This window comes from Molothrus aeneus, chromosome Z, assembly GCF_037042795.1.
Source record: "Molothrus aeneus isolate 106 chromosome Z, BPBGC_Maene_1.0, whole genome shotgun sequence".
Classification (NCBI taxonomy): Eukaryota; Metazoa; Chordata; class Aves; order Passeriformes; family Icteridae; genus Molothrus; species Molothrus aeneus.
In genome coordinates this window covers 41,557,253-41,579,988 of record NC_089680.1, presented here as the reverse complement: position 1 = coordinate 41,579,988, position 22,736 = coordinate 41,557,253, and the positions used below count along the sequence as shown (strand labels likewise).

Here is a 22,736-nt window from a genome sequence, read left to right as displayed (position 1 = left end):
AACAAAACAGTTTTCCCGGAATGGCTGTGTTGTGGGTCACTCATTCAATGGGGTGCAGTTTTTCAAGAATAACCTACTCTAATTTGGAAGCAAGGGCCCTTTGTCTCTGGAAGCAGGGGTCCTCTCTCTGTCTTCAGGTCTCCCAGTGGATTACAGCTTTTTTTGGCCTCCACCCACTCTGCCGTGGGCACCTTTCCCATGGGCTGAAAGTGAACTTCTGTGCTCCCTGAGGACTTCATGGATTACAGAGGGACAGCTTTTTTCACTATCATCCTCATCAGGGCTTGCAGAGGAATTTTGACTATGACGTTTGGAGCACCTCCTCCCCCTCTTTCTTTTCACTGAACCTTCATGCTGCCATACTGTCTTTCTCCACATGTTCTCACTTTCTCCTCTTTCTCTGACTAAAAGAAAAATTGGTGTTTGTAGCTACCATTGTCAACAAGTTTCACCAATTCAAAGATTCTTGCAATGTCTCACAGTGCTGAGAGGTCAATCTTGTCCAGGCCTTGTGCCAGGGAATCACTCACCATGCTTCTGCCACCGGCCCATGGCCTTCCTCACCACTGTGTAAGTGGCTGCGGCTGCCGCAGCGCTGGCGCTATTTAACACCTCTCTTCATGTGGGTCACTGGGAAGGAGAAGTTGCTGCTGCCATTGCCCCCCATGCCCTTCTCCCCACAGAGCAGTTGGCTAGAGGTGGCCAAGCAGGCAAAGTTCGCCACAGGTCATGCCAAAACAGTGGCAGCAGCAGTGCATCACTGTGTGCTCCTGGGATGCCCCAGCAGTGGCAGCTCACCACCCCTGGAAAAATTCACTGCATGTTGTTTTGATTTCCTTCTTAAATATGTCATCGCAGAGGAGTTACCAACCTCTCTAATTGGGCCAGTGGCTTGTCCATCTTCAGACACATCAGAGGCTTTGCTGGACACAGTGGATGCTCCCAGCAGCTTCTCACACAAGCCACTTCTGTGGCTTTCCCCTGGTACTAAAACCTTATCTAAATCAGCACAAGTGTTCAACCTCTTGCACTTGGCACAATGAGGTTTTTTACAAAGGAGCAGCCCACCTTGGCTCTCTACTAGTAACTAGTCAGAAGAAGTGCTCTTAGAGCATTTTTAAGGCTATCCTTTGAGTATTCTCAGGGTAGTTGAGCAGTCAGTCACTTAAATTTTGTGTGACAGATAGTTCATAAGGATAGTCTAGCCTTTAAGCAACAGTGCCTTATATTCCACACAGGAATTTAAGTGCTGGTGCCCACCATCTTCAGTAGGAACACAGAGCCATGAGACCTTTGTGGGGCTGGATACGAATGCATACACACAAGGGTGAGTCGGTCGTACTGCTCAGCAATTTCCAAACGCTTTTTGAAATGTTTTTCAAATGTTGTGAACCTCACCTTCAACACAGTGTACTTACCGTCTTGATGTCACTGACCTAGTGCTACCCAGCTCAGGCAGGAAGGGGAACACTGAGGATAGCAATACTCACTTGAAATGTTAGATAACACCTCTCTAACACAGCCCTCTTTGACTTGAGTAATATGTTGCCCAACAAATGAGTCTTAGTCTCTTTGACCATTGATGCTTCAGGTAAAATTCATACCTGAGCATTTCTGCTATACCATCTCCCTCCTTTTTATCTTGGATAAATCAAAATACCACAATTTCTGCCTGTCTCTGTGCTGTGCCCTGTTACTGTCAAATCCTGCAGATTGGAGATGGTACTATACTCTACAGGACAGCTTTGAAACACTGCCAGGTTGGAAGTCGTCTCAGTCTTTATATTTCACCATTCTGCATTACAGCAATGCCCAGAGGACTCAAAACCAGAACTGCCCAGTTACCTAAAATTTCTTACAGACAGCACATTGTACTTTTCTAAAGGCCCCCTAAAAGCAATGAAACAAGGCTTGCAAGCTCAAAGAGCATTTAAACCAAAATTTGTTCTGGTTTCAGAAAGGAGAGATGTGATTTTTTTATGGGACAGATGAAAACACAATGCTTATTCCTATTACCTTCATCTCCCTTTCTGAATAAGCAGATGTCACATGGTATTGTCACAGATGCAAATTTCGAAAATCTTCCTGTGCCAGCTATCTCAATATTTAAACAACATTTTGGTGACAGCATTTTGGTGGCTTTTTATGAGGAACAATCATGTGTTACACCAGGAAAGATTAAATTCTTCCTGTATCACATGTGAAAAGTTGTCAGTACTCTGGGTTAGCTCTGCAGATACACAAAGATATCTGTTTTTTTGTAGGCAGACATCAATTCTCCAGTTCTTCTCTATCATTTGCATGTTCTTGCAGTGCCCTGTGAAGAGTCTCACATGCAATGTGGCATCACAACAGCTGTTTTCCAAGTCATAGTGTGAGCAAAATCATACTTTTTTATGCTAAATAAATATTGTGAGAGAGAAAAGTACATTTAACCTGTTATGAGATGATAAATTGGAGCAGGGAGCAAAGACCAGATATATTAGCTTAACAGGGCACTGCTAATTTTTATAATCAGACTTCAGCTGACTTGCAAGGGAAACAATTTTTTTATTTTGTATCTTGAAATTCTGACTTACTCTGAAGCAACAACTAAGCTTAGGAGTAATATGTATTTCCACCTGCACTACAGTATTACCAAGAAGCCACAGGTAAGGAGATAAAACTCCAGATTCATTTAGAGCAACTATCAGATTTCCACCTGAAAACATACAGCAATCTTTACTCATACATAACCTCCGACATATTGCAATTCAATTGTATTTTATCCTGCAACAGTTATTTTCTAAGATGTGGTCACTATGAAAGGAGTCCTTAGTTAATTGTAGCTATAGGCTCTCCATCTTAACTTTGCATCTGCTCCCAGTTTAGGTCTCAAAGGGTAAGTTTCTGATACTTAACTAAACTTCTTGCTAAAAGCAGATCACATCCTCTGCAGATCTGCTAGTAAAAGTCTTAAATGTCACTGTAGGCAATGCACAGGAGGAATATCAAAACCAATGTGGCTAGCCCTGTTTTGGGCTTTTTAGCTGGCTAGCCAACTCTTGTGATTTTGTAAAAAGTTTCACAATATTTCCTATTTTCTTAAAACCTTAGCTGTACAGTTATATAACTAGATGGGAATCTTAGTTTTCGTATTTCAAAAGGAATTTAAGAATCCTTATGAATGCAGGGAAGAGGTGGAAGTATGACTGAACTGTGGAAAATAATTTTAAAAGTATCTAAAATATTGCAATGGGTTTTTTAATTACGTGTATTTTACAAGCCATATCTCCACTTCATTATGGAATCGGCATATAACCATATTCTTCCATGCAAACCGGTAAGAATTAACAGGCCTCTTTTGCTGCATTGTGATCCTTTTGTTCCCCTACGCAGTGGTAATGTTATGACTCCACAACTCCAGCTGGGCACCTTGGTGTGCTTAACAGTGTCACAGGCAGATCATTTCCGTGAGACGACACTTTATTTTCTAAATATCTTTGCCATCAGCTTGAGCTGATGTCAGTAACACATTGTCATCAGGAAACAAGGATGATAAGTTTAAAGCAATAGAGTTGCCAAGGAAGTGACTGAATGCAAATTAAATCTTAACTCTTGCTCAGATATACATGATTTTCTTTTTCAAATGTCCATAGCATTTTTACAAGTCCTCTGCATCATTTTACAATCTAAAGGTGGAAAAAAGAGTAGTTCCTACAAAGCTTTCCCTCCTCTCTCTTTTCCCTATAACTTTAAGCAGTACTTATAAAATAGTGAGTATGCCAAGAATTTCCGTCTGGAATAATTTCCTTTAAATTGTGAAATGAGGAAGATTTAGCTGGTAATTGCTATGGATGGTTCTTGGATCTTGTAGTTGATTCTTCAGAAACAGAGTAGTCTGAAGAGACTGAATTACCAGGGGTAGTAAGTTTAATGGCAATTAAGTACATAACCAATGTGTCTTATTTACCCTCTTCCAAAGGAAAACTGCGAGACAGTTTCAAATGCTGATAAGAGAAACAAGAAAGCTAAGTTTTGAGTTAAATGAAGATTTAGGAGAAGAGCTGAATTTCAGTCTTGGCATTTGCACAGACAGACATCAAAGAGGACAAGAAAATGAGAAGCTGGGATAGGGTGTAAGGATGGGTACATTTATAACTTTCCTTTCCTTTAGGTTTCTAAAACATTTTCTTATAGTGTGGAAACAGATGGGATCCACCCACCAGGAGTTTATGTAGATATGTTCACTACATTTAGAAATATATTATGAAAATATAACCCATCCCATACAGAAATGTAAGGGAGTGGGGGCACAAGAGAGTATGTATTTTCAAGGTTGCATCTTTAATTTAGACCCCTTCCTATTGTATGCTGAATGCTGAATTCTGCAAATCTGGTCAAAAATTTGCATTCTGCAGAAAAACTCCAATTCAGGTTGATCATGGGTGAATAAAAGAAACATGACAAACAGTAAGGATGTTAAAAGTGTCCAAGTACAGCCATACAGAGGATGAAAGAGGAGTTCTTCAGTTCTCTTATCAAGGGGAAGGAAAAAAACTCTTAAAGAAAGTATGGCGTTAACAATGGATTTTTCCACGATAAGGTATCTTTTGACCACTGTAATTGCTACTGGGTGTTTTTTTTGTGCTGCATCAAGCTGGGTCTTGATTGCCATCCAAATACGACAAGGCTTGAACTATCAATCAATACGTGCAGAAGATGACTTTATTCGTCTCCATTACAGTCAGTTGCCATACTAGAGCACACCACTGGACTACTACAGGGCTTAGTTCAAAGACATGACAATGTCAAAAGTAAAGAAGAAAAGCAGAAAAAATCTGATTAAGTCAGTCTGATAATGAAAAAACACAAGTTCAGTCACATCTGCAAACAGTTAAATCTCTGGTGCTTGGTAATGATATATCAAGTAGAGGAGAAAGACTAAATCTCCATGGATTCATTGAAAAGCAAGAAGGTTTAGAAATACTTTTCTAAACAAACTGTTAACAGCATGTCTTGGCCCCCATGGAGTATTCAGTGGGAATGGCAGTAATACGTCTCTCTTCCATTTATAAGAAATTCTCTGTAACAGAAATAGGTATAGAAAAAAAATCTTCTTTTCTGATGCAACTTTTGCGAAGTAAAAGTCTTCTGTAATGATATCTTCTGCTGTCCTGTGCTGAACAACTGGCTTTCAGAGAAGACAGACATACTAATAAAATAGGATTCTTTTACCACTGCTTGTCGTGAGGGTGCATCCTTATTGAGCAGCTAGTTGGCTGACAGTCATGATAACTGCTGGTGCTTGAAAACGCTCTCTTCCTGCCATGAGGATTGCTAGGAAACTAGTGCCAACACTTTCACCTTTTTGGTTTTCCTCTCTGAATCTTAACAGCCTTAAAACTCTCAAAATTTCCCACCACCCATCCAAGATCACAGCTTGAAAGTCAGAGGCAAAAATGATCCATTCCACTGTTAAGATTTTTGAAAATATATGCCACAGATATGTCATTTGTAATGAGTTGGACAGAACAGTTCTATACACCTGAAAATATTTCTGCCTCTGCTTCTCCTTCCTAAAGTAATTTTTTACTCATGGGTTAAATGAGTTTTTTCTTTCTAAGGGTTATTACTTGCCATGGGACAGTACCTTTGAATCTGTCAGTAGAAACAGAGAGAAATCAAGCTAGATCCATAGCTGCTGTTGCTGCAGAGATGGAAAGGCAAGTTTCCTAGGTCATGCTACACTGAGAGGGGATGTTCTTGCTTTGCTTCCCTAGAAATAAAGAAAGATGGTATTCAGAGAATCATAGAAATGGTTTGGGTTGGAAGGGACCTTTTAGATAATGTAGTTCCAACCCCTCTGCCAAGTGCAAGGGCATCTTTCACTACATCAGGTTGCTCACCCAACTTGGCCTTGAACACTCCAGGAATGGCGCGTCCACCGTTTCTTGGTGCAACCTGTGTGGGTGTGTCACCACCCTCACAGTAAAGAATCGATTCCTTATATCTAATCTAAAACTACCTTCTTTCAGTTTAAAGCTGTACTTCTTGTCCTGCCACTACATACCTCGGTAAAAACTCCCTCCCCATCTCCCTTCCCCCTCTAGGCACTGGAAGGTGCTATAAAGTCTCCCTGGATCCTTCTCTTCTCCAGCCATGGGAGAGATGCTTCAGTCTCCCATTCCTCTTCATGGCCTCCCCTGGACTCGACCTAAAAATTGCATGTCTTTCTTATGCTGGGGGCCCCAGGGCTGGACACAGCACTCCAGGTGGGTCTCACCGGAGAGGAGTAGAGGGGCAGAATCCCCTCCCTCGCCTTGCTGGCCTCGTTGCTTTGCATGCAGCCTAGGACGCTTTGGCTTTTGGGGCTCTGAGTGCACATTGACAGGTCATGTACAGCCTCTGAGCCACCAGCAGCCCCAAGTCCTTCTCCCAGAAACTGCTCTCAATACATTCTCTGCCAAGCCTGTACTTGTGCTTGGGACTGCTCCAACACATGTGTAGGTCACAGCCTGTGCTGTAATACATCTCTTATGAGGACTTAGAAGCTTCTTAACTCTATCCCTTAATGCAGACATCCTAACAAAACCTGCCCCTATACCCACCAAATTTAACTAGGCAAACAATTATAGTGATCATGAACATCAACCAAAGAGAGAAAAGCCATGTCAGCAGGCTGGATCAGTTTCCTCTTTGCACCAGGTGTCTCTGCAGTGGAGTCACCAAGCAGACTTTTGATGCAAATTCTGGTCCTCAGACACCTCTGAAGGATCTCTGAAAGTGTGTTATTGGTACGGCTGCTCGCATGCACAAGGTAGGAGTAAGGAAGAAAACTGATGGGTTAACTGATTATACATGCTGTAGTCACAGAACATACATGACATGGCTGAGGAACAGCAGAGCAGCCCATGTAGGAAGATTCAGCCCATTGATGCCAGCTAATCAAAATGTATGAAAGCTCTACAGAAACAGCTCTGCTGAAGGCCTTGCTGGCATGGCCTATGGAGGTGGTGCAGATCTTGGGCACTAAAGGATCAGAGCATCCTGCAGACAAGATGCCCACACAGGTTCTTCCAGCACCCTAAACAGAAGCAGGTCAGTGGACTGTGTCTTTCAGTGCAGGGTGGGAACCTTTGACCACAGAGATTAACATGGACCCGGGCAGTAGGGTTCAGTGTGGAGCCTGCCACTGGATGAGTGTTGAAAAGAGGGTTCAGCTTCCTGAATGTCTTGGGTAAATGATTTCACCTTTTTGTGCTCATTTCTCATCTTCCCTGCCCTGTGCTCTGTTGGAGGCTGACGCTGGGCACCTCTTTGCTGTTCTGCTGGCATGATGGGGTGTAGACCTCAGCTGTAGACCAGACTGCTCTAATGCCAGTAATGAACAACAGAGGTTTATCTTCTCCACTGCCAAAGCAGAAAGAAAACTATTCTGAAACTATTCAGGAGGTGTTTAATGGCGCTTTGTTTGCCTCCTTTGTAACATCAAGCTTCATCAGCTGCTGGAGACAGAATAATAAAGGTCTGGGAAGCACTTGTGCCTGAAATTCCATCTTCAAAGCACCATTTAGACTTGATGTAGATGGCACTGCTTCTGTGCCATGGCAAGTATCACAACTCACATTTTGTAGGGAAGGATGGGGCCACAAGTTCAGGTGGCATGAAAAACCCTGTAACTATGTGACAAGCCAAAACTATTAGAGGGGGTTTGATGGGTTTTTTTTCTCAGCAATGCTGTTGCCTCCAATGGCATTCCTTTTATTCCTTACTAGTTAGTAAAGTTAGTTTCTCTCCCTCCTTTTATCTGAAGAAGGAGAAGCTGAAACAAAAAAATATTGTTTTAAAAGTAAAGACCAAGGATGCAATCAATGTAAAAAGGGTAAGTAAGTGTAAGTTTTTCCTATCACTGTGCTGTTGTTCAATTTGCCACTTGTGAAACTCTCAGAATGAAGATTTACTTTGGATTTCTAGCAGATGCGAAAGTCAGACGCACTAAAGTTTCACAATGTCTTTCAGATCAATACAAAGGTATTCTGAATAGAGGAAGCATTACACAACAACCTACCTTCCAAAAAATGCAGGCTTTGAAAAGCCTCAGGCTGAGTAAAGAGCTACTGGATACTTTCGACAATATTGCTCTTACTCATATGTCAGGAAAAAAGTGGGCAAATAGCTAGTCCTTGTCAGTACAACAGAAAAAAAAAGTAGTAAGTCAAGTTTTTGATGGTGGTTGGCTGGAAAAAGATGCCTGAGTAAGGACACTAAGGAGAATAATACACGACTGTATTGCCTCCTTTCTGAAACAAAAGTTTAGACTTCATGCTGAGCTTACTGAGTTTACTCTTTGGCACATATTTTTGAGTCAGATGGGGAGCTAATGGATGCCATACACCACAGTAAAGTGCAGAGGCAGTTGTGCTCATCCTAACTGCTCTCTGCTTCTCTCAACTGCTGATCTTGTAGCAAGTTACCAGCTTGTTTCCATTACCCTTGATATCTGTTGTACATCCATTCCAGTAATCGGATTTCTTACTATGAGGACATGTTTTGGATACCTAGCAGACCTAAAAGCCAGATGTGCATCTTTGTACAGATGTAGGTATTTCAGTGTATGACTTAAATAAGCTCTAAATGATTGTAATTATTTTTTGACGTCTTTTAGCTAAGGAAAATATTTCCAACATTTTGTAGATGAGATACTTATATTAATTTTTGAAAGACAATACAATTGGAAAGCTGAATGCCGCTTACATGGTGACTTTTTGGAAAGTGATGCTCTTCACTTCAGTAAAAAAAACCCCAGCTCTTGAACCAGCCAAAACCACGGTTGCTATTACTCAGGTACCCAAAATATGTTTTGTTTAGTTTGTTAAATTGAGAACTGGTCTGCAAAGATGGAGTTTTTAAGTCACAACCAATACGATAGTTGTAACACTGTAAAACTCAGGATGCAATTACTACAACACAGAAAGAGGCTGTCACCAGATTTGCCACTTTTATTCTCTATTAAGTATTGAATATCTGCAATTCTGGTTTGCACACCTGGAAACATGTAATGCTTCAGCAATATATCCACACGCAAGCCGATTACTTACTGTTCATGGTTTAAGTGGGGCTTTATTAAGACTAAAAATTCTGCTAAAGAAGGACAAACAGCTTGAAATGGTGTTGGGATTTAGTAATTCTCCTTTGTTTTTGGGGTTTTTTTTTTGTCTCTTTGGGAATTTTCCCCCATGTGTGTTGCTAGGAGACAATAACGGGATACTTAAGAGAGACAAAAGAAGTTGTCACAGCTCAGGGGAGGGGGTGTAGCTGGCTACTCTCCCTGGGGTTTCATGGGGGGCAGAGATACTGTGAAGATTTGGACTGGGAAAACAGATTTGGGTGCAAATCCCCTATCTCTCTTGGGCTGTCAGCATTCGGAGGGGAGAGGGGCTGAGGTTGCTGTGGGGAGAATACATCAGCACTGTGGGGTTCAGTCTTCGGCTGCTTCTCTTCTGCCGTAAGCGGAGCTCCGCTCGTCCGAGCAACCGCTGCGCTGGGACTTTATTCACCCTACTTCACTAAAAAAAAGGGACTTTTCACCATCTGCTCGGGTGCCTCGGGTAAAACCCCAGGCTCCCGAGCCCACCTTCCCCTGCCCTGCTCAGAGCCGGGACGCTGCCGCCTCATCCCCGCCGCTGCCTCATCCCCGCCGCTTCTTTGCCACTGCTCCGAGTTTTTGTCACGCTGTAGCCCGCATCCCCTGCCTGCCCGACGTCCTGTGGCTCCCGCTACAGCTGCGGAGTTAGATACATCTCGTCCACCACCCCGGGATTTTTGCTCATCCCTGCTGCCCCAGCTTGGTTCTCCCGAGAGTCCCGCTGGGCCCCGGGATCGGTGCCATGGGGTTTGTGGAGCAAGGCCTCTCCCCCATCCCTGCCCGTCTGGGCCGAGCCGCCATCGCCACAGCGCCCCCTGCAGGCGCGGGGAAGGCACCGCGCCCGCCCCGCCCCCGGGAGCAGCGGCGCCCCTGCCGGCCAAGCCCGGAACTGCAGCAGAGGGAAAGCGCCGCGGCCGAGCGGGCCGGGCCGAGTTCGGGTTCTGCGTGGGGTCAGTGCCGGGGCTGGTGATGTTTGTGTGCTTTATTACACACACTGGTCATGAACTGCTGTTCCTATTGTCCTGTCTTTGCCTGTGAGCCCCTTAGGTTCAAAATGATAATAATTCGCAGGGAAGGGGGTCATACTCTCCATTCCAAGGGAGGCTCCTGCCTTCATAGCAGATGCTTGTCTTTCAAACCAAGACAAATGGAGTGCAATATTAACCACACGTCAGCACTGAAGGGTCTCTCTGATCAGTTTCTTAACTGTGATGTGAGCTTTCTTAAAATGCAGGAATAGAGAAAGATAAATCAGTAAGGATGTTATAATCTGAGAACCTGTTGCTTTACCTTAATGCATGCTGCAAGGCTTTCTGCCCATACAGGTCAAGATGTAGGTGCAAAGAAATTGCCCTGAAGTTGAGCTTTCTGGAGGCCTTTGACAATTATTTGCCTTACAGATTATGCACTATTTGTTTTCCAGCTCCCAAACAGGTCCTAAAGACTGGCTCCAAAGTTTCAGTGCAAAGTTTTGCATTGTTTTGCAAAGGCAACTCAAAGCCAATTTGGCTTAGATAAAAAGAAAAACAATTAATTTCAATCACAATTCAGTTTGCACAAGCCAAAGGGTAAGATTCTCATCCCCTTTGATTTTAGGCTATAGCTTTAAGGAAATTTCAGCTTGCTGAGCCTTTACAGTTTCACACCTTCCAGGATTAACAAAGAAACCACAAATATGGTTTCACTGAAACTGAAAATAACTCTTAAAAAAAAAATTCTCTACCCCCTGCCTGTACAGAAAAAAGAGATGGTACTATAATTACTCTTATTTTTTCTGTATCCCAAACGCCCCTGTCCCCTGCTTCCATTTGTAACACTTCTCACAAGAGAAAAACCTGTTGAAAAAGATTGTACTGAAAAAGCAGCTCCTTGCACGGCACAGTTAAAGCATGGGAAGCTTATTCCAGCAACAGTATATCTGCACTCTCGGTAACATAAAAGGGAAGAAGTCAAGAGCAGAGGGAAAGTATTATGAGAACCAAGCTGTCAAAAACTGGCTTTCTCCTGTGGGTGAACATGAACACATGGAGTTTAAAATCCAGTTTTTTGGGGTTTTTTGTCATAAAAAGTTGAACTTTGGATAGTTGAGTTTGGGCACTTTCTAACTGTGCCTCTGTACTGCTGATATGAGCATTTGACAAATGGCAAAGCATGCAACTCTCAAGGTTAAACAAATAGTGAAGCTGAGTTTCTGTATTCATCCTCATCCTTATACTTCCTCCTGGAAAGTCTGATTTATAGGTCTGATTTGGCACAGATCTGGAATTTTTTGTGATGATAGTGTTAGAAATGGTGTGAATGTTTATGGGGATACTCCTGTTCCTGCTCACCACTGAAACTAGCAGCAAAATTCCTATAACTTGATTGGAAGCAGAATAGGATCCTGCTGAAGAGAATAGGGACTGATGGTTCCCCTACAGGAAAAAAGGTAATTTTATGTCCTCAAACATGATCAGGTTAGCCAACGTATCTGAATTCCAGTGCCTGATTACTCACACACTTACCCTATTCAAAATGCAAAGTAAACCAACACAGCTTCAGATTTCTGCCACTGCAGTTGGGTTAAATTGCTCTTCTGGGTCTGCAAGCATCCATAAGTCAGCTGCCAAACTCTGGGAAAGAGTGTGCTTGGCATTGCAAAGAAACTGACTGGCTGCAGAAGAACCCTTTATACGCAGACTAGTTACCACTGGTTGACTGAGAAACATCTGAGAACAGGCAAAGATACTGGTGATCCACCCTAGAAGGAATACAGAAGGTTTTTCTACCCTTACACAAGATCAGCTTAACATTGGTATTTTCGTCACCAGGCCAGACAACTCTGCCTTGCCTCAGCAGTAATTTTCTTCCACTTCTGATCATTCCTGACTCGCTTGGACTCTTCTCCATTGTGCCCATGGATTTCTTGGAGACTAACACCCAGCATGGTTTCTGACCAAAAGAGCATTCCACATGCCTAACAAACAGCATTCCAGAATATATACCATACTAAACTTTTATGTTTGTGTGCGTGTCTGTCTGTCTGTCTATCTATCTATCTATCTGTCTTAATCTATCACCACACATATACACATATATATATTCACAGTGCCTTTTCCATGATAGATGAAACTGAGATGAGACTGCTGAGTAATGTTCACAGCATTATGCACTATCACTCTTTCTTCAGTACTGCTACACAGCTGTTGGTAAGTACTAGGTGCTTGTATTGAAGACACCATGTGAAAAAGGCCAGTAATATTCCAGTATCATTTTAAAATCCCTTTTTCACTTCAGTGGCACACAGATGAGCCTGGTAAAACCACTCTCCAATCCATACAGATAGTAACAGTATATAACCACCTTTCCACCGGTCATCTTTGACTTGTCCAGAGTTATGTCATTACTGTTATTCACTTCAATATAAATTGGATTTATTTTACCAATGAGCATGTGTTTTCAAACTAACAGACACCGTAAACTATTCTGTTTTCTTATATGTCTAAGCCAGGATGGTGGCTTGCTTTAAATGTCATAAACCAAAATGTAGCAGAAATTGCAGCTGTAGATACTTGGACCACCAAAAAAACACTGTTTTTTTCCTTAGATCTAGATTCCTTAGTGTTTCAGGGCTGCTTTCATAGGCAATGAGTTTGCAGGCAGAGATACAGAGGCCAAATCCAGAAGAGAATTTACCCCTGAAGTGCTCTGAGATTTGCAGCAGAGTTGTAAAATTCCTACCAGCTTTTTCCAGTTCAGCAGGATTTTCCACCTGCTCCTTCTCAGAAGTGGAATAATCTCTGAACACCCCTTGCTTTCAGAATTATTAATTCTTATATTATATTAAAATCCAAGGGAAAAAAAAAGTAAAGAGTTGCCTGTGTTGTAAGCTTTATTGATCCTGGAACAACTCCTCTGGAACACTCTGGAACACTGTGAATTACAGACAAAGTCACAGAGGAGGAGGTCTGTGACACATTAGTCTCACCAAAATCTTGCATCAGCATCCTAAGCAATGTCACACATGATAAGGAAAAGAATAATCATAAACAACTTCAATTCTATTATTTTTCCTCAAGAAACCAGGAAGTTGGCAATCTGATAATCTAAAGCCAAAGCATGAAAAGTGTGAACAGGCCTCTTTCACAGGTGAGTTTCAGGCATCCTATATTGTCTGTATCCTATAGTCCAAATTGTATTTTAGTCTAAATCTTGTACATTTTGAAACTTTAGCAATAACAACAGTAAATTTAGCAGAAAGAACTGATACAGTGTTTTACTGATTCGGGGACACAGTTCTTCAAAGTGTTACATTTAGGCTGTTCTTTATTTTATTCTTTTTAAAACTAGAGGTTCTTTTCCTGCCTGATTAGAAGTTACTTCCTTAACCAGACCAAACTGCTAAGATCTTGGTGATGCTGGGATGAGTTTATGTACATTCCTAATAAAGCAGGTATCTCTACCACAAGGAGCAGTCTTAAAGATGTAGCTTTCAATGCTGAATCAAAATTCTGCTGGAGCCTATTTGTCTGACATACAGCAAGTGCTTGCATATGCTCATATTTATTAAGAGCAAATACAAGACTAACAATTGAGCCTTACTTTCTATTTCAACGTAGTTGAGGATTCAAAAGAGATAAGGGATTAACTTTCAAATACTATCTGCAAAAAGTTGCCAAGTTGAACTGGCCAACACATTCAAGGTAACCATTTTGTACCAACGCCAGCATATGAGAGAATCCAGTCCCCTGGGCAGCAGTTGTTGTAAATTTAGTGACACCTTGGATACCAAGTGCTTGCTTTATGTTCCAAATGGGAAACAGTTGGATGACTAGGGATCTTTAAAAAACACATCGTTATCAGCAGGAGCTCTTCCAAGGACCTGGCACGTGGTGGAGAACAGAGCTGTTCCATGAGAGGTTAAGAAGAAGGGGTTGTGTACGTGCTTGTATACTCTTTCCCTCTGGGAAAGGCCGGTCATTCCGCAGTGGCACTCATCTGGTTAATTAATGGCCAGGCGCTCGCCCCGGCTCCGAGCCATCTCAGCCCCGGGCTCGCTCCTGCTGCTGCTGTGCCCTAACGAGACTGCAGCTGGGTGGCTGCAGCCAGCGCCTCGGCCTGCTCAGCGCTGCCTCCTCCAGCAATAAATCACACGGCAATCTGGCTTCTAATTTCTGTCTGCAATATTCAGCCTCTTAAAAGGGTCTCCTCAGCCATCACTTGCCCAGGTTACTTCCCACTACTGCAGTGCTGCTTGCAATTCTGCATGGCAAAGGAACATGTCTGAAGCAGAGGAGCTGACAATGGCATAGCCCCAAAAAACTGTTAAGTACCTTTTATTTAGTCCTCCGCTGGTAAAATCAGGGCCTTCTTTCAAGGTTTGTGATTTGTTTGAAACATCTGAACACATCTCTGCTGTCCCAAATCTCCAGCTGATTGCCAGTGACTGCTATTATTAGGAACTGCAGAGGGTCTGAGCCCCACCCTGCTGTTGTCTCTGGATCCTGACAAATTATGCTGGCAGCTCAAATTAAAACAGTCTGAGCACTGCCTGAATCAACAACCTGAGCTGTGTGCTGTCTGGAAGGGGCAGCAACTCATAGACGAGGGCAGGTCTGTCTCCTTCCAAAAAGAGCTCTTCGAACTGCATTGGTTGCTGGCCTTTTTTTGTACACAGAGAGTATTTGTTTTTACTGGCGAAGAGGAAGAAAGCTTTACACGCCTCCAGGATCTAAACTCACTGGAAGTCAGTTAAGTAACAGAAAGCATCTGTGTGTCAAGAACTACACAGGTCTGGTAAGCAATTGCTAATAGGCCGGACCCATTTCACTGCCACTCAGCTTTTTGGGTGATGTTAACCCTTGCGACCACGTGGCTTTTCCTGATCAGAATTTGCAACAGAAAATGCTTTTCTACGCTAGGAAATTAGGGCCAGAGGCAGGCATAGCATCCTTTTGGTTCCAAGCTCTGCTTCTGAAAGACATCCTTAGTCCAACCTGTGCCTCAGCACACACAGGCTCAGCATATACTCCTGTGCCATTTGAGAGAGGGCAAGGTAATAATTAATAATTTACTAGAGGTGCATAGTCCAATACTTTACCAAATACACTTGGCAGATGAACCGTCTTGCTGGTGACTGCTTTGTGAAAAGGATACACTTTATTCTGTGCAAGCATAAAACAGTATTTGTGAAGCAGTTAGATGGATACAAGGAGTGATTCCTTAAAAGAGCAGGACTGCTCAAGGAGAGGCTGAATATCAGTGTGGAACCCCTTTCAGGCCTATCCCACCTTCAACCTAGGTATCCAGCTATCCATTACTTCAAGCATGGCATGTAAATCCCACAGTCTGACCTCAGACTAACTATACCATGGTATAGGAAATCTGTCCTTAAAGTAACACTCCAGGCTAGAGGTGTTCAATAGTTTCCAAAAATATACATCTTTCACAACTTTTTATTTAACCAGAGACTTCAAAAGAACAACAACAAAAATCACAAAACCTTTTCAACAATTTTCAGCTTCTTTTTAAAAATATAATTTGAAAGGCACAAGGTAAAGTCCAGTATCTCAGGCTTCTTGTCTGTGCTCAAGAGATGTTGGTGATGTGTTAAGGGCTAGGAATGTGCTGTGGAAACAATTCTAAATTTAAACAGTTGAGTTTGGGTAAGTCTGGAAACTGTCTAGAAATTTCTTAAGAGCAAACTGGTTTCTGTTTCTCTAATTTTTTACCTAGTTTTCACAGATACTTTGACAGAAATATTTTTTCTTCATCTTTTTGCTTCTCTTGCTGTCATTTAAACATTCCTAAAGCAAAAATACAGATAAAACTTGAGAAGGTAATTTTAGTTTTCTGGTATTTTAGGCATTTTTTTGCTTGGTTTTTGTCTTAGTATGGGCAAAGACACCAACATTTCACACATGACTTCTAAGTGCTTTATATGTTCCAGAAGTAAAGGCAAGATTCAATCTTGCTTGCATGTATTTCTCTGTCTAAGGTCTGCCATGAAGCTGACTCATGGTATTGCTGCAGTCCAGGGTAGGGCTGCATGCAGATCTGTGTGCAGGGAAACCTCTCCTCATCCTTTACAGCAATGCAAATGTAATTTCTCTCCTTTGGCTGATTTGCACTGAGGTTCACAGGAATCTCACAGATCTGTGTCATGCTCACAGTACAGAACTAATTTAGATTTAGTTTGTGCTAACCCCTAGTTAACTCCTGCTAAAACCACCCCGGAAATATTTGCAGCAGGATGCAGACTCAATTCTGCCAGGTCTTCCTCACCAGAGTACTCTGGGATTATGATAAGGTCTCACTAGCCCTCAAGTCTTTTAGCTTAGAATGTAAAAAGAGGAGAGCTACAGAAGGCTTTTTTCTGTTTCAGGTAATTGGGTGTTGGGACCACTGAGGAATGGTTGTGATTAATCAGAGCCATAAATATGATAAGTAAGCTATGATAAATAAGATACGATAAATATGATGAGCAAATAAGATAATGAGGGGGAAATGGAAAAGGGAAAAATGGATTAAACTATATAGCAATATTGAAATAAGTTTGAATTCAAGTAAGTATTGCAACAGGGGCTTTCTTTAGTGTCAAAACTTCCAGATTTGGCTACTCCAGGAATTTGAATTGTTTGAGTACACAGGTTGGCTGCACTTGATCAGGACATCTAGGCCATGCTTCATAGTGCTTAAAGGAGAACTAGGAGCATGGCAAACAGATAAAAAACTTCTCTGCCTGTAGTTTGCAGCTTAAAAAACTTCTAATGAGAAAGTCCTTTATGGATTCCACTGCCATGAGTTTGCCTGGTTTGTTCTCAAGCCCAAGTGCACTCTTCAGCATTCACCACGTCCTGAAGAATTGGGCTCTACAGTTTAACAACTCGTTACAGGGAGAACATTTTTTGTGCTTGTTTTGTCCACAACTGTTACCTTCCTTAGATACCTACTAATCCTTGTGCCAAAACATGTAAGTAGTATTTACTTATCCTCTCTCTCCACAACACTCATTCCTTTTGCAGATTCTTCTCACTCACCTATTTTCCAAGGAGAAAAGTCACAGCTGACTTTTTTTTCCATACCTTGCTGCATTTTTGTTTTTCCCTGCAGTCTTTAGGTCTGAAGACAACTGGATTAAGATGGATTCGATCCCATGCTTAACTTAAAGGACAAAAGCATTACTTCCTAAATGAAAGCATTGGAAACTAATGTATTAAGCCATACAGAAATAGCAAGCTGTTGATTAAATCAATTTGCCACATCTTTCTAGGTGATTCTCAACACCTAATTTCTCACATTCTAATATTCATGACAATGATCTCTGGAAGGACTCACAAAAATTGTGGAGCAGTGTTATAGTAAAATGATCCTGGATATGATGTACTAGTCACGGGTTTTCATTTTGTGGAGTAAAGGCTATTGTACTAGTATTCTCAAACACCTACTGAAAAATCAGTGCAGTGCTTCACGTAAATGTGAATGCACATAGCTCCCGTTTGGGAGGAGTCTAAAATCTCACTTGCTGTAGGTTTAACTGGTATGAAACCAATCTCCTGTGCAGGACCAGGATCCCTCTCCTTGTCCCTGTTGAATTACCTCCCACACTATTTCTTGTTCCTTGTCAAAGGCAGTGTTGCTTGGACTACAGAGCCCTCTTCTGTGGTGCGAGCCCCATACTATCTTAAATCTGGATGTACAAACCCATACTGGCCTCTCTTAATGCCAGCTGTACACAGGTGTGATGTATTTCTTTAAATGGAAGATCCAGTTTACCAAATAATCAACTTGCTGTCTTCGTGTAGTATATCCAGCTCCTCTGCCACTTTTTACCTGCACATCAGCAATTTCCATTTACATCAAATTACAACTGGGAATGCCTTCAAATCTCGAAAGACTGCTTCCTGTGAATTCTTCCCTGCCTTTGCTCTCAAGGAACAGCAGTCTCCCTCACAAATAGCAACTTTTTGAGACCTGTTAGAAAGCCAGTCCTTAATCCATGTAAGGCAGACCTCGCTGATACAGGAGGGGGCTATTTTTAAACACCACTGTCCTGCCATAGTAGTTCAGCCCCCTGATGACATCTAAGTAACGTTGGATTCAGCTCAACAAATTCATCATCTCATAGAAAAAGCTAGAATGGTCTTTCCTGACAGGCGGTATCTTTGGTGTGGCTAATTGAATGTCAGTGATACTTTAATTGAGTCACTGCTTCTCTGAGCTGGGCACTTGTAAGTAAGGGACCATCATCGCTGTTGTTTTTGTCTGCTAAGGAATCAGTATAGTAGTTCCCCACTTGAATCTGTACACTGGACATCTCTTGAACAGGGAAGCCTCCAACTCCTGCGCTGCTTGTTGCTTTTGTTGACAATTTCTCCTCATTGCTGCTCCTCAATGACTGTATTTAGTTCACCTGATGTATGGATAACACATGTTCACTGTATCATATGTAAATTCATATCCCAGATGCACCAATCAATACCCAAAACCCCACTTCCCAGCTTTGTGATTGCTAGGTAAGGGACAGAAAATACTTAGATTTTGTAAATGCATGTCTATATTTAGGTCACTATCATCTGGAGTTCTCTACAGTCATAGAAGAGGTGCCCTATAACAAATTTTGGGGCCATACATGTTATTTATCCAAAATAAGATAAATTAAGTCAGCTCACCTGTCCCCAGGCCACTGAGTCTGGGACTATTTATATTCCCAACTTCTGAGCAACTTGCAGACAGCATATTTTTAAAAGCCACGAAAATGCTTCCTTTTTCACCCAAAATTTTAGCCACCAATCCCCTTCAGAAAACAAGCAGACACAAACACCAAAGTGCTCTATACAGGAACAAGCCCGGAGAGAAGATGGCTTCCTCTTTTAACCTCTTGTGTGCCTGCTGAAGACATCTTGCTACAGTATTATCTGTGGGCACCACTCAGCTCCCTTTCTGGTAGGGCAGCAGAGGGATGCTGTGGTGATTCAGGCTCAGGCAGTTAGAGGTGTTAAGAGCAGTGTGTCATGGCAGAAAACTTTACCAGTATCTGTCTGTTGCACACATGACATCCAAGTTGGAAGATGTGATGTGGCCTCTGCTCGAGTAAGGATCAGAAAACCAATTGCTCCTAGTCATCACAGAACCTCTGCAGTACACAGAGTTTCTGTTTTTCTCCCAAGCAGGGAGAACTGGGTTCCACTTTTTACTAGCTGTCTCACATCTTCCTACTTCTCAAACCAGATTTGCACAGTACTCTGAGTCTTGCTATAGTCAGTGTGTGAATTTTAGGGACTTCTCAAAGATCTGAAAGTCACAGTCTAAGCATTTCAATGACATTAAAACATGCACATTTGAAGCTTCTCTGGTTTTAGAATCACAAATTCTATTTTAAAGATGTGTTTAGATATTTCTTGCCGTCATAAACCATGGCATCCAAGTACAGCTCAATCTTGCATGCATCCTTAACACTGCTCTAAGACGAGGCAAAGTCTATTATTCACTGTTTACAGATAGAACATGAATGCACAGAAAGGCTATGTATTTGCTGCAGACAAAACAAGTGGCTAACTCACGTTCACTGAGGTTTAGAATAATGTCCTAACAGTAGACTCCTTCTTTTCCTCTTCCTATGACACTTTGCTCTGTGCCAGAGAAGCATATATTAAAACTATGAAAAGTCAAGGAAACAAAATATAAAATCAAATGCTTCAAAACCAGCATTTAAAGTTGATGTTAAAGTTCATATTTCTGGTTTTGGATTTGTCTTCTTTACATATTCAGTGATGGGGACTTAGAATTCACTCAGCAAATTTCCCAGCAAACTCATTTACCATGGTGATAGAAGCAAATGTACAGAGAACAGGTGTGTAGAGAACCCAGTGGTGACTGGATTTCTTTCTGTAAGTCTAGCATTCAACCAGTGTGATTGCAGAACACTGGAGTAAGCTTCTGCTCATGTCAGAGAGATACTGCAGCAGGTTCAAACAGATAAAGCACCAAGCTGAACTGAAATGCCATTTCTTTCTTCTGAGAAAGGCCATTTGAGAACTGACCTTATTTTAGCCAACCACTGGCAGGCAGGAAACACCTAACTTGTGTCATGTCACTGATTCTGATGGAGCAAAGCTAGAAATTAATTTCTCTGCATTCTGACAAACATCTGCAGCAGACCAAGCATAGGAGAAAAACCAACTAACAAGCTTATATGGAAAACCTGTTGCTCTGCAGAGTGCTAAGCAAACAAATTGGTTCATGGACCCACACCAACACTTAAAATAAGGCTGAATATTTTTTATGCTGAAGTAGAATTCTTTCAATCTAATTAACTGCATACATTGCCTACTATGTTTTATGAATTACCAGAAATAGAAACCAAAGAGGAAATATGTATAGAAAGGTCCAGACTTGTTCAATCTGGAGGTCCAGACTCTCAAGGCCTTCTATTATGCCTTCTATTAGCATAAACCTACTGTAAAAGCTGCCATACACCAGGTGGTAATATTAAATCCATAATGGCCTCATTGGTGTGAGATGCAGGGCACTAAGAAGCAGAGGACTTGATCTACTTTGGTGACAGGTTTCAGGACATCATGTGGAAATGACTGTTGTCTGGTATTCTGTTACATAGCAGTTGGAAGAAACGACAATAATGAAAACTTTTTTTTCCTTAGTGTGGAGACCTAAATGTTTCAGAGCTATGCACTGCAGCATAGCACAGAGCTATGCAGCTCTGCAGTACAGTTCTGCCATAAAGGAGTCCCAAATCACCGGCCATGTTGAGGTTTGCCTCCTGGTGTTTGCACTTGAGATATGGCAATGCCTATGTTGATAGAAAACTGAGAATCAGCTTAAATATGCAATAAAAATATGCATCTGCTTTCCACTGCCTGAAAATTAAATGGTTATAGCTCCCCCCCCCAAGAAATAATATCATTTGCTCTTCTACAGTTAATATTTTAGAGAGAAAAATCCCTAAACTATTTATTTTAAATTTCCATTGACCTATCAGCAGAGTAGTGGACTTAAGAAAAATATCTTGGAACAACAGCAGCAGAAACAGCAGCAGAAGAAGCAGCAGCAGCCATTCCTATTACACTACAAAAGAAATCTGTAACCTGTACCAGCTACAGAAAAATGTAGCATCTGTTGATCACTGGGGGAACTGGGGAAGAGAACTAAAATCCATGTGGGCTCTGCCATCTTCTGTTTCCCTTCAGATCTCCAGGTTTGTGCTCCCCGGCACGGGCCGTGCCATCCGTCTGGGACTGGCACAGCTGCATCAACATCTCAGCCATGGGGAAGAAGAAGAGCTGGGTGTCACTTGAACAAGGGCAGGCTGTATGGGGATGTCTGACTGGCAGTGCCCACAGAAACACAGGCCTTTTGACACAATGCCTGTGACATGCTAGAAGATGAGCTGGCAGTTTCTATATGCCAGGATGATGGTGGATCCTAAACAGCCAGGCACCTTCCTCACCAGGTGTCACTAGACACGTTCCTCCAAGGTCTGCACCAGCTGAGCTCATGGCTCAATTCAAATACTCTACTAAATGTGAAAACAGAAGTTATAACTAAAATGGGACTCAATCCTGCCTATATTTTACTCGTAGTGTAATGCAGCTCAGCAGGAAATTTTTCTGAAATCATGTACTCAGCTAAGGAGCTGAGATGACAGTTTAACTAGTAGATCAAACAATTACACAATTTTGACAATGCAGTGTCTGTGTTCGATTGTCTTAAAACTAGCAATAACACAATTATTTTCTGCACTAAAAGCCATCCTGCATCAGATCATTTTGCTTGACTTCATCAGCTAAGCAAAACCTCCAACTGTGAAAAAATATATATTCAGCAGAGTACTGATTTTCTCCTGCAATCTCCTCTCCTCCCCATTTATTCCTTCTTTTCTTCTCTATCATCAATCTTTTAAGCATGCCACTGTGCATTCACATTTTTCTTTCTGCACGTGTCAGCTCAACGCTCTTCCTCAGAGCCCTCTTTCTCCGCCAAATCCCGCAAAGCAGACTTTAACCACTCGTTTCCCGAATAGGGAATTCCACACACAACTTTGCACAAGCCAGGCTCTCCCTCTGCTTCCCAGCCACTGTGCCGGAATCCCCCCGTCCCTCCAACAACCCACGGCTAAGGACAAAAGAGCAAGTAAAAGGAAACTGACTTACTGCTATGGCTTGGAGCCTTTCCTTGTGCAACTCTGCTTCCGCCATCCTGGAGAGAAGGACACGGGAGGAGAGAGAGGGAGACCGGTGGGTGGGAGGGAGAAACAAAAAGGCAAACAAAACCGAAACGGAGCACACACTGCAGTCACCGAGGGGAAACTGGAGTAATGGCAAAGAAAGCCGAGCCTCTGTGTAGCAGTCAGCCACTTTTGGAGGCACTGCAGGCTGGCTCACGGTACGATCATTTTAGTCACTGGACCAGTGCCTGCCTGGCTGCCTGTCTCCCAGCTGTATTGCTAACTGCATTTCTGTGCTGCTTCTGTGTGCTGGTGCTGTCACACAAACCATGTAGGCACTCTCCAAGCAGCTGAGCAGAGGGATTGCTCGCATGGCTATAATTTTTTGCGTTGACGTCTCAGCTCATTTGCTCCTCCTATGGGGTGCTGGGTCACGACAGGAGCTCG

The 22,736-nt window shown here is 42.3% G+C and overlaps 1 protein-coding gene across 4 annotated transcripts in view; it reads right to left on the bottom strand.

Moving 5' to 3' along the window:
• PALM2AKAP2 (PALM2 and AKAP2 fusion) overlaps positions 1-22,536 on the bottom strand; it is a 264,975-nt gene extending 242,439 nt beyond the window's left edge. For all 4 annotated transcript variants that reach the window (XM_066569518.1, XM_066569519.1, XM_066569520.1 and 1 more), the window contains exon 1: positions 22,276-22,536. In XM_066569518.1, coding sequence (XP_066425615.1) covers positions 22,276-22,320 — 45 coding nt within the window. In that variant the 5' untranslated portion in view covers positions 22,321-22,536. The remainder of the gene's footprint in view (positions 1-22,275) is intronic.
• Between the last annotated feature and the right edge of the window lie 200 nt (positions 22,537-22,736).